Raw genomic sequence first — 13,011 nt, forward strand, 5'->3', positions numbered from 1 at the left:
TCATGGATGCATATATCAACCTATACCAAGTCTGAGAGTGCATTTGTATCATCACCATTGGTGCTGTCTTCTCTCTCTCTCTATCTCTGTCTCATTGCCTGGCATTGTTGTGCCCACTGACATTTTTGTGGCTGCATTTTATTTGCTGACTGAACATCCGGCTGCATTTGGTTCTTTCTGAAAAGAACTATACTGTGTGGTGTGTGTGTGTAAGAAGGGGAAAGAGAGAGAGGGAGAGAGAGTTGTAATTGTACACCTCAGTGTTTACTGTTGTGCCGTTCCTGTTATCATGACCATTACAAAGCCATCATCACCAAAATTTCATGGAGGGTGTAAGATATTCCGCCTGACAAGCAGGGGCTGTGTCTGTGTTTTATATCTGTTTTGCTATTCATAAGAAAACCACAGTAAAATCTCATCACACATTCTGATGTCCAAAGTGATTTTTCTTTGCATGATTTTCATCCCAGTTATCACTAGTCATCAGAAAAATAACATTTTGTGAACCCTCAGTGTTTCATACCCTTGATTCTTTCCCAGTTCTTGTTGAGGTCTTTTGTGCTGGTGGTATCCATCATTAGAAGAATTAAGGGATAGGTATTCACTTCAGAGTGGTGTCAAGTCTGCCGTGACCCAAGACCAGGCATGCTGTTGCTATGTGGAGGTGTCTTTTGTAAGTTATGTCCCACCTGCAATAAACTGGCACAGTACTTTTACCTTCAAAGTGTCATGCACTCTAGCAAAGCTGGATTTTTTTTTTCATGGGGTGTCTCACACAAACCATCTGAATGGTTTGCCCTTGGACTCCCACTGGAATAATTGCAAATGTGGTTCTTTGTTATGGAGCCTAGAAAAGCAGCATGGAAAACAGATTCTTGAGGCTGCTTGGACATTGCTGGCTGGCTGTGTTCCAAAGTTGAATAATAGTTTTGAATTAAGGGCACCCAGTGTAAAAACCTTAATGAGGTAATCTGATCTCAGTGAAAGGATTTCTTTGGTGAGTGAAAGATTTCTTTGGTGAGTGTTTATGGTCTCCTTTTTTTTTCTTTTTCTTTTTTTAATACCTCACCACACGTGATAAAGTCAGCCACACTTTTTTTCCCTTTTTTTTTTCTTAAAGGAGGATGAAGGCGTTTATATTCAGATGAGGGGAAGGGCAGATGAGGTCACAGAGAGGTGAGGGTTAGATGAGGGGAAGGGTAGATGAGGTCACAGAGAGGTGAGGGGGTCATTTATTTTCACCAGTTCTTCATTCACAGATAATGAGTGGTCTCATTTCATGCTTACCTGAATGCAGTTTCAAGCTTCACCCCCTTAAGATTTTAATGTCTGTTTTGTGACTGTTTTCCTTTCTTTATTCATTGTTTTGTTTCTGTTTTTTCCTTTTTTTCCCTTACCATTTACTTTGTGATTGTGCTTTTTTTTTTATGAGTGTGTGTACATTTTATGGATATGAAGATTTTGATGTCTGTTTTGTGCAACTGTTTCTTTTTCTTATTTTGTAGGTTTGTTTGTTTCTGTTTTGTTCCTGTTATTTTTTTCAGAGCCCTCCTTTCATTTTTTGTGCGTGTGCACTTTTGTGTGCGAGTATGTGTGTCATTTTATGGGTATGTTTGAGTGTGTGTGTTTGCGTGCATCCCTGCGTGTATGTATACTTGTCTGTGTATGCGATCTTTGAAAGTTGATGTTGATATTTTTTTTGTTTTAGTTTTATAAATGAATGTACCAAGCTCTTGAATATGAACTGCTGTATTATTTTATTTGGACCAATATTTGTAGATTGCATTCATCTGAGAGACTTATTGTGATCATGTAGTGTACACACACACACACACACACACACACACACACACACACACAGAGTGACACACATTCTGTCTTTGTCATTGGTGTATGTCTATCTCTATCTGTCTCTCTTTGTCCCCCTCTCTCTCTCTCTTTTTTCTCTCTCACACACACAGACATACACACACGCAGCGCGCGTGCATGAAGACGCACACAGATGCACTCATGCTTACACTTAACTACATTGTCAATTGAACATGCCTAGCAGATTTGGAGTGTGTGTGTGTATGTGTGTGTGTTTGTGTGTGAGTGCATGGCATGTGCGTGTGTTGATATGTGTATGAACTTATGAAGCCAGAGACAAATTTATTTCAAAGTGTGTGCCTGAGATGCATGGGTTTTAGCTTAGAAGAAAACATATGGTAGTTGCTACTAATCTGTTTTTACTTTTTCTTCTCTAAATGCAGTCTCTAACAAAACTGGGAATTCACAAGGTGCTTGCATGTCCTTTTCATTCAGTGATCAGATGCTCCATATTCTTAGTTCTGCTGTTGGAAGCAAAGTGCTGAGTGGTGGAATAAAGGATATGTCATTACTTTTGCTTTACCTTTTGTGTGCTACCTAGTTGTTGGCTGTACTCAGTTGCCTTACTCTTGCCCTGTAGAATAGCATAGAAGTCTCACAGTTTTGTGCAGGAGTTTACTTTGCCAACCAAAACATTTTGATCACAGAGAGCTTTGTTTTTTCTTTATCTTTATTTTATTATTATTTGTTTGTTGTTGAAGTATTGGACATTGTCATGTTTTCCTATTATTTCTGACTGAAAGAATCCCCCCAAAATTTGATATAAATGTTTAACTTTCCAGTCTCTCTATATGAATGTTATTTATGTAAAATTGCAGTTACACAGTCAAATAGAGGATTTTATTTAGCAGCATCCAACAATTTGTCATTGGTCTCCTTTCATTAGAGAGACCAAAATTAGATAAAAATGACTGTATAGGCATGACTGGCATTTTACATTGGTAACTGCGACACAAATTATTTTCCAGAGGCAGGAGTTGCTGGTATCTTGTCAGTTTCTCATTATACATTTGGAAATGAAGTGAGATGAATCCAGAAAAAATGTTGCGAAATCATTTCTTACACACTCATGCATGTGTGTGCTCAGACACATTCTAATGGGAGGGAATGAGATTTGACAGAGCAATAAACAGGCAGAAAGATGGGTGAATAAATTGATCGACAGATATATAAGGGGAAAGTTGAACGGTAATGTCTCCCACTCCCACAAGAGCATGCACGCGTGCGTGCGCGCGGGCACACACACACACACACACACACACACACACACCACACACACATATACTGCATCTCACAGCTCACACTTCAGCCTGTAATTGAGGCATTCATCATGACTCATCTTATTTTGGATTTGGGGTGTGTGGGTGGGGAAGGGGGAGAGGTAGCAGGAGGGGTACATGTGAAAGAAATTACTTCAAAGAACATACAGCCAGTTTGCCTGCTTACAATATGGAGGGAAGAATCTGAAGCAGGTTGAAAATTCTGCTGTGCAGTGTTTGGTAATTTACGTTTCCTGCAGTGCATCAGAATGACTATGTTGACTGCACTGAAAGATGTAATTCAAAATATGCATATGTAGGATAAGGTGTTGTAAGCATGCATCCTTGTACACTCCACTTAGGTTTTACATCACCAGTAGTTATATGCACTTATTTGTTGCATTCACCCATTACAGAAAAGGACCCCGCCCCAACTCCACCCTGTCCAGACCAGTTTTTCTTGTGACTTGCTGTCATTGTCTTGTGAGCGTATTTGAATGTGTTTATTTATATCTTATTAATTTGCAGATGTATTCCTGTGTTTGTTTATGTGTTTTTTTATTTCCTGGTATTATTTTGCTATTCTTTTCTTTTTTTTTTTTATGTGTCTTGGCTTTTGTATTTGGAAATTTGATTTGAAAGGTAGGATAATGTGTTGTTTCAGGAAACTTTTGAATATTTTGACACACTTTGTTACCCTCAATGTTTTTATCCTTTACTTGTTAGCAAACCTTTCTTCCTATTTGTTCAGAGTTTTTGTTGTGTGTGTATGTTTGTGTCTTAAGGTTTAATTTTTAATGCATATATTTGTTATATGCTATGTAACTCTGCCTTTTAGTATGTAGTTTATTATATGTGATACAAATAGATTAGTTGCAGAAAAAAATTTTTTTTGGATAAGAGTATTTAAACAATTGTCTGTGCATAAGAGTATTTAATTAAACACTCACATAAATGCTTTCACATTCTTGCTTTCTTTCTCTGTCTTTCTGTCAGTCTGCATGTCTGTCTTTCTCTGCCTCTGTGTCTTTCTCTGTTCCTAAACAAGCAATTGTTTTATTTTGTGCATTTAAGCAACAGCAGACGTGTAAGTTTTTTCTCGGGCATTCATTCATTCATTCATTCATTCATTCAGTCAGTCAATCATTCTCTCTGTGTGTGTATGTCACTGTCTCTTGTCTGTGGCTGTTTTTCTCTCTGCCTCCCCCATATAGTTACAAGAAATGCAGCCATACAGGGACCTGTGCTTGCTTCCTGTTTAATGTGATTATGTGGTCAAGTCAGTGGGGGATAGCGTCCCTCTGGAGATCAGTCCAACTCCAAGAACAGGTTCTGAACACAGTGTGCACTTGGCCTTTGCCCTTTCTTGTTTACTTCAGACAATGTTAGGAATGCAGCTGAGGTGACCATGTAGATATTTTTTTCGCCACTGCATCCCCCAAACAGAATATGGAAAGATCTGTTATTTATTGGCTACCTTTACCTTTTTTTTCCAGCAGTATATTTCTCCTGTTCACTTTATTTCTGATTCTAAAGTAACCTGTCACTAGTAGCTTTTGGTTGTCATTGAACCATGTGTATTTTTTTTCCTTTTCCCTTTTGGAAGTTGAGAACTCCTGAACTGTTTGTGGTACCTGTCATTCAGGTATCAAGGTGGATGTCGGATGCTCAATGCCAGTTCAAGATTTCATCAGTGAACACATTGACCTTAAGAGCAGCTGCTGATAGGTCTTATTCTCAGATCTATTGTCATTACCTGTGTTAAGATTTCTGTGGAGTCTTGTCCAGGAGGGGGAACTTGAGTCATGTCAAGCATAACAAATTGCTCTCTGCCTGGGAGAGGACCCTTAATGTCATTGAAGGGTTTGATATTTATGCTCTCTTGTTTCCCTTTCTCCACCACCCATAATTTCTGTGTGTTTGACATGTCAGGGTGATGGAAAGGCAGTTACAGTGCACTTCTCTGTTGAGTACAGGAATACATAAAAAAGGAAGAGAGAAATCTAGCTTAGCCAGTTGTCATTGAACATCAGAAAGGTTTCTTTATTTTTGAGTGAAAATAACAGTTGATCACTGAATCTGCTGTAGTTTGAATTCAAAAAGAAAAAAGTTACCTTGATTTGTCAATTTATAGGACACTAGCTGTCAGTTTCATCTTTTGTTCCAAATCCACCAGAACAGTTACAAAACTGGAAGTGTAATTGTTGCAGCTGCACATCTTTCCCCCAAACAACTGCTAGCTCCTATTCCCTCCTTTCTGAATTTTATTTTTAAAAGTATAGAAGAGGAATTGCCTGATGATTTCTTCAGCCCAAGTGATATGGGAAATCTTTGTTGCTCAGTTCATGGTTTTATGTCTGTTTATTCTGATTGCTGTTTTTCTTGTCATTTAAGTGTTACCATTCTCATGTGAAGGAGAAAAAGAAAAAAAAAAAAGGCTGTCAAAAAGTCTAGACTCAGGTTATACTGAGAATGCAGAACACTTTTTGTTAAAATGTGTGTATGTTTGTGTGAGTGTTTGTGCATGGTATTCCTAATCTTTGGGACTGACAGAAATGCTGAATTGTTTAATATATAGAAATACTTAAGTAAGCTCATATGGTTGGGTGTACATGACACTAAATGCATACATACATTTGTGATTGAACACATGGCTGACCTTTTTTTATTTTCTTAAGCAGTGAGACCACAAATAAGACTCATAAAACAATATGACTTGGAAACCAGTGAACATGGCCTGTTTTAGAGTGTGAACTTGGATTCTACACAAACTGCACAATTGTTTTTGCATTTTGTAAATGTCTGTACGTGCATGAGTGTATGTGTGTTTGTGTGTGTGTGCACGTGTGAGTGTTACCCACTTGATCTGCAGCTATTAACATGGCTAGATAGACAGGTGCGTTGACTGATCAGTTGGTAGATACTTTAAATGTTTTCTTTATATTATTTGAAGAATACAACATTTTGTTTTGTAATTGTGACCATGACCATTTACCACTTTGTTTCTCTCTGCTCTCTCTTCCAGGAATGTCTATGAAGGGTAGGTTGTAAAACTGTGTTCTAGGCATCTCTTTGTACTTTTTACCAGTACTGAGTTTGTTTTTGGAGTATGTTTGGGTGGCTGTCAGGCAGGAATAATTTCTTCACAGACATTAACTGGTATTCATGCCTCATAAATGGTTTGCTTGCTCACTGTGCACTCTCATCAGATATTCATATTCATTTATTCAAGTTGTCAACAAGTGTTTTCTTTCAAAGTATATGTGGTTTTTGCAGATTAGTTTTTCATTTGTTTAGTGTTTCTGCTGTTTGTTTGGATTTAGTTATTATTTGCATTACATTATGAGAGTGAACATGTAGCTTACCATACATGTATATCGTTATGTAGATCTTAATGATGCAATATTTGAAACTGGACTCGTCTTCTCTAGCTGCATAATAGTTTCAGTGATGTCAATAGATTCTATTTGTCTAGTTTTCACAGTCTGTTAGTTTTGTTTGTCTAGGTTTTCAAAATTGAACATAAAATGGTACTTCACAGCCACTCAGGCTAACTTATTATGATTTAGAATTGTTCACATAAGTTCTACCATATTTTTGTCTTCACTTTTTGTTGTCATCTTTTCTGTCAAGAATCTTGTGTAGATAGTACACACAGAGAATTTGATGCAAGTGCAGCAGACCAGTGAACTGGAAGCTTGGTTTTAAAGAAAAAGACACAGCAGACATAAGGAAAAGTAACAGGTTTTGTTTTTAAATTGTTGTAAACTTACTACTTTTGGAAGCAACAAAATAAACAGACTTAAATGAAAGGAGCCTGAGTGGTAAATGTACTTATTTCCAGTTCTGTTTGTTGATTTTAGTTGTTGTTTTTTTGTTTTCTGCTTTCACTTTTTTTTTCTTTTTTTTTCTAAATTAGGATTCACTGCAGTGCATTGCAGCTAGTCAGTAGCAGTGGTTAGCTGTGAGTGATTGTCTGTTGCTACATCAAATTCTAGACATTTAGCTGATAAAAACATGGCACACTTTCCAAGGTGCTGTATTGGTTAGGGTATTTTTGTGAACATCTTGGTGCCACTGAAAGCCACAGAGGCTGAAGTCACAAGCCTACATTGTGCTGTAATGACACTCCGAATGAACTGGAACATCCTTGGAATGGAAATAGTTCCTGATGATGATTAATTTTTGTTTTGATTTGTTTGTTTATTTATATATTTATTCATTCATTCATACATTTATTTATTTTGGTTCTCTGTAAAGGCAGGGTGATTGGTGGAGGAAAGGACAAGAGTGAGATTTGCAGGACAGGAATGGGATGCATTCTTCATTCATACTCCCCCCCGGGGCCCCGCACTCCCTACATCCCCCTTCCCCACCCTTCCCACCACCATTCCCATGCCTCCACCCCTTCAGCTCTATTCCATCTGGATTAGGCCAAGTAGGACATGTTCTGTTAGTGATCTCTCAGTGTTCGCTTTTCACAGCTTTTTTAAAAATTTTTATTTTTATTTACTTATTCTGCACAGTGTGCTTCATAGGAATGCCACATGTTTAGTTCGAGAGTTGATAATGTGGGCCAGATACACAGTGCATTTGATTCTCAACAGCACCTGAACACAAGTGTGTGCACGCATACACACATACAGTCACACACACATGCAGTCGCGCGCGTGCGCGCACACACGCACACACACACACACACACACACACACACACACACACACAAGCATGTGCACAGACACACACACACACACACACACACACACAAGCACGTGCACACACACACACACACACACATACACACACAAGCACGTGCACACACACACACACACACACACACAGAGATAGGTGAAGTGATTGACATGTGTGGTATCTGTTTGAATAGAGTTTGCAAATCAATCCAAAATGGGAAGGGCAAAAATAATTTTTAATTAAACATTTTTTTTATCCTTCTTCTATACTTCCATGTTTTTTGTTGTTGTTTTTTTGTCACCTGATGACTCTTAAAGTAGGCCATTGTTTTTTGTACTTCAGATTTCATCTTTGAATTCTTCTTGTTTATTCTTCTTTTTCTCTTTCATATTCCTGTTCTCCCACCTGTTTTTTTTATTCTGTCTGAGAGTGATTCATTTCTTGATTTCTGCTCCCAGTTTAAACTGTCACTTTTTTATGAGCAGCATTTTGTACAAAACCACATCTTTGATTTGAAAGAGAGTGACTAATTTCTTGATTTCTACCCCTTGTTTAAACTGTCACTTTTTTTTGATAATCAGCATTTTGTACAAAAGCACATCTTTTGATTTAAAAAAGAAAAAAAATGCATGTTACAGGCTTGTTCATGAGGAATGACTAAAAATAGTTTACTGCAAAACCAATCTTTCCTTATCTTTTCACAACATATCAGACAAAATTATCAAGTATTCAACACCATATATTACTGTTTTATTTCCTTGCCTGGTTTCAGTCTGGTGTCAAATAAACTCATATCATTTTATTCTGCATGACAGCCCAGTTGATCTTGAGGTCAATGTCATGTCATATATGGCATACGATATATTGGACAGATACTTCTGGTTGCAGGGTCCATTCTTTTACATATTTTTGACTGAGCAGTAGCTTTATAGCTATTGTAAAAAAAAAAAAATCTGTTCCACAGCTTATGAGCTGAAGGATACAAAAAGACACCCCCCCCCCCCCAAACACCCCCCCCTCCCCCCCCCCCCCCCTACAAAAAAAAGACAGCACTCATAAGAGCAGTATCTATTAGGATTCCTGCCTTGAGGTATCCACTCTTTATGTTTTCATATTTCATTGAAGTTCACACACATGTATCCTTCTTTTTTTTTTTCCCCAGAACCATGATGCACTTTTTCATTGTATCTCCTGTCCCTTATTAGTTTGTTTGAATGCAGAAGATATAAGATATAAGCAGGTGTAAGGAATGGTTTTATCCAACTGTAAGTGGTATTTTTAATGGAAAGATACTTGGTGTTAAGCATGTGTATCTGTCAGTAGATTTTCCAAGAACGTCACAGATTTTTTGTAGGGTTGGTGGGTAGCAGTAGTTTCTCAACCACTTTTTTCATCTGTGTGTGTGTCTTTCTGAGAAAAGGCTTGAATATCTCGATCTTGCAGCAGATGCTAGTGAACATCTTCTTTGAAACATTTTTATAGCATCATGTTTTCTATATTGAACATACTTCCAGTTAAAAAAAAAAATCACAAAGGGTATTTGTGTATGGCTGTTGCATTTGTTTTTCTGTGATGAAAGTGGTGTTGGGAAAATACTTGTGATCAGCTGTTTTAAACCAATGTATGAGTTGCAGTGTTGATTTCATTAACACATTTGTATTATGCCATAAAATCAGTCATATGAAAGTTAAACCAGATTTCAGTTTCTTGGCTTGTTTTATTTTTTACCCCTTGTCTTGGGCTGAAGTTGGGGGGAGGCGTTGGTCCTGAATAAGCAAGTGTATGGCAGAATAAGTATGATATTCTTGTCAGACATTAAAGTTAAATACTTATTGTTTTTTGCTTTGCGTATAAAAATTGATGCAAAAGCCACAACACGTACTTAAGAAACAAACTGCTGGATCACATAGAGAATGAATGCACTTTTCTTCTAGTCTTTAGCATGTAAGCATGTGACAGTATGAAATCACTTATTTTTATCTAATCTTATTTTAAAGTTCAGAAATAAATATTGTAGCCACTGCCTTGAGCCACTGTCATAATGCATGAGCATGCATGATTATTTGTTTGGTTTGGTTTCTTCTGGCATTGCCAGTTCAGAAACATTTTAACTTCTTCTTAGGTAAGTTGTGATGATGTTATAGTTAATAGTAACTAAGTGCCAATATATGATATGCAAATCAGCAGTGCAGCTGCTCAGTGTGCAGTGCAACTGCTCTAGATATTTACAATTTGCAGTTTTCATGCTGTTTGGTTTTTACTTTGAGTTGTTTTTTGTTGTTTTTTGTTTGTTGTTGTTCTTGTTGTTTTTAATAGAAGAAGTGAATAGTATGGTAATATGAATACCTGAACATCCTTTTCAAGCATGGAAATTAAAATGTTTATTTTTTGGAGAAAGAAGTGAAGAGCAAAAGGAGAAATGAACATAGCACTCAATATTTATGGCTCCCTTTATACCACAAATGTTCCCAAGTTTGTTTGGGGTTTTTTGTGGATAATTTGAACTGCTGTTGGAGACTTACACGTGGAACAGGAGTGTGTGCTGCATGTCATATGATATGCAATGGACACAAGATTCTGTGGTATGTGTGTGTGTGTGTGTCATCAACTTGCAGTCTACACCTGTCACACCTAGTGATCAGTACCTAGATTCTCAGTGAGGTGTGGATTTGGGGGAAAAAAAGGTTGGGGTTTTTTTTGGTTTGGTTTTGCCTTTTTTGTTTTGCTGGCTTGTTCCCTGTCCCCTTCCCTCCCTGATATTTGTTAAATGAATGGTGGCATCACAAACAAATTTTCTTGCTTCAGTTAAAAAGTAAATGTGTATTCAATCAACAAATCAGTCTTGGTTATTAGGTAAGCAACTTTTTTATTATATATATATATATATATATATATATATATATATATATATGTTATATATATATATATATATATATATATATATATATATATAATTTTTTTTTTTAAGCCTTTAGGCATTTGTTGTGCTAAATTCATTCAGTCAACAAATCAGCCATAGTCATTACATAAGCATTTTTGGGAGAGTGGGGGGTATACATTTTTTTAGACCTCAAGGCATTAGCTTTGCTAAATTTATGGTTGCTGACAAATTATTTTGATAATCATTCAGTCAACATCGGTCTCGGTCATGACATAAGCAGTTGTTTTATTGTGTGTGTTTTTTGTTGTTGCAAATTTTAGCCTTGAGGCATTTGATTTGCTAAATTCATGGTTGCTGACAAATTGTTTTGATAAACACAACATGACGATGACTTTTGCTTTGGGAGCCCTGTTTGTGAATTGAAAAAATAAGAAGAGGAAGGAAAAAAGGAAGAAATGAATGATGAGTGTGGAAGTATCACAATGGATTGTGTTTGCGTGTTGCACAGCGGCGCCACCCTCACAGCGTGTTCAGTTTTTGCTTGGAGAGGAGGAGGACGAGGACCACAAGACCCATGACGTCTTCTGTGAAATGGCTGAGCTGTTCCCCAGCTCTGAAGACCCCAACATCAAAGAGTGGAAAGAAACTGCAAGGTGGGTGTGGTCTCATTCATTCATAAAATACACAGCTTTTTTTGTTTTGTTTCCATTTTTAGATCAGGATTCTGTGTCTTATTTGTTTCATAGCATTGTTATTATTATTTCTACAACAGCAGCACAGATGAATTTATTGCTTGTTAAACAAAAATACAAGAGAATCCGGAGGTGATTGTTTTTATCCCTTTAGTATTATGCCCTGTAGTGAAAAGTGTGTCTATGAAAAAAGAAAAAAAGTTTGTGAGATTTTAATATATCCTTTAAGAAGTCATGTTTATCATTGAAAAGCTTTTTGTATTGATCATTTATATTTCCCTTAGCACAGAACAAAGAATGCAGAATACTTGATAATCTCCCTACTTGAATTACCTTATGGTGTAAAGCACATTAAAAATACATGAGAATCAGATAATGATACATGTTTTAGTCTAGCTATGTGCTTCATGTCGTATTTGTTTCTGCATTACATGTTTATGCTTTGCATGCATGTTTCATGTATACACTATGTGTGCGTGTGTATGTGTGTGTGTGTGTGTGTGTGTGTGTGTGCAGATGGATCAAGTTTGAGGAGGACGTGGAGGAAGGAGGAGAGCGTTGGTCCAAGCCTCACGTTGCCACCCTGTCTCTGCACTCCCTCTTTGAGCTGCGCTGCTCCCTGCTGCAGGGCACAGTCATGTTGGACATGGACGCCACAACTCTGGATCAAGTCATAGGTTGGTACTGCTCTCACACCATACTCCTTTCACACCACACTGGATCAAGTCATAGGTTAGTACTGCTCGCACACCATACTGGATCAAGTCATAGGTTGGTACTTCTCTCACACCATACTCCTTTCACACCACACTGGATCAAGTCATAGGTTGGTACTTCTCTCACACCACACTGGATCAAGTCATAGGTTGGTACTGCTCTCACACCATACTCCTTTCACACCACACTGGATCAAGTTATTGGATAGTACTGCTCACACACCACACTGGATCAAGTCAAAGGTTGGTACTGCTCTCACACCATACTCCTTTCACACCACACTGGATCAAGTTATTGGATAGTACTGCTCACACACCACACTGGATCAAGTCATAGGTTGGTACTGCTCGCACACCACACTGGATCAAGTCATAGGTTGGTACTGCTCGCACACCACACTGGATCAAGTCATAGGTTGGTACTGCTCTCACACCATACTCCTTTCACACCACACTGGATCAAGTCATAGGTTGGTACTGCTCGCACACCACACTGGATCAAGTCATAGGTTGGTACTGCTCGCACACCACACTGGATCAAGTCATTGGATAGTACTGCTCACACACCATACTGTATCAAGTCATAGGTTGGTACTGCTCACACACCACACTGGATCAAGTCATAGGTTGGTACTGCTCGCACACCACACTGGATCAAGTCATTGGATAGTACTGCTCACACACCATACTGTATCAAGTCATAGATTGATACTGCTCGCACACCACACAGGATCAAGTCATAGGTTGGTACTCTTCTCTAACCATACTGGATCAAGTCATAGTTTAATACTCCCTGTCACACTATACTGGATCAAGTCATAGGTTGGCACTCTTCCTACACCACAATTTTCTGGGTTTTATAACAAATGACATTATACTTTTTTATGAAGCCATTTTCAAAT

At 37.8% G+C, this 13,011-nt stretch overlaps 1 protein-coding gene across 8 annotated transcripts in view; it reads left to right on the top strand.

Moving 5' to 3' along the window:
* The window catches only part of LOC143292541 (electroneutral sodium bicarbonate exchanger 1-like), a 106,969-nt gene that overhangs the window by 52,456 nt on the left and 41,502 nt on the right, over positions 1-13,011 (top strand). For all 8 annotated transcript variants that reach the window (XM_076602934.1, XM_076602931.1, XM_076602938.1 and 5 more), the window contains 2 exons: positions 11,210-11,354; positions 11,910-12,070. In XM_076602934.1, the coding sequence (XP_076459049.1) occupies positions 11,210-11,354; positions 11,910-12,070 (306 nt within the window). The remainder of the gene's footprint in view (positions 1-11,209; positions 11,355-11,909; positions 12,071-13,011) is intronic.

The sequence above is a fragment of the Babylonia areolata genome, chromosome 18, assembly GCF_041734735.1.
Source record: "Babylonia areolata isolate BAREFJ2019XMU chromosome 18, ASM4173473v1, whole genome shotgun sequence".
Classification (NCBI taxonomy): domain Eukaryota; kingdom Metazoa; phylum Mollusca; class Gastropoda; order Neogastropoda; family Buccinidae; genus Babylonia; species Babylonia areolata.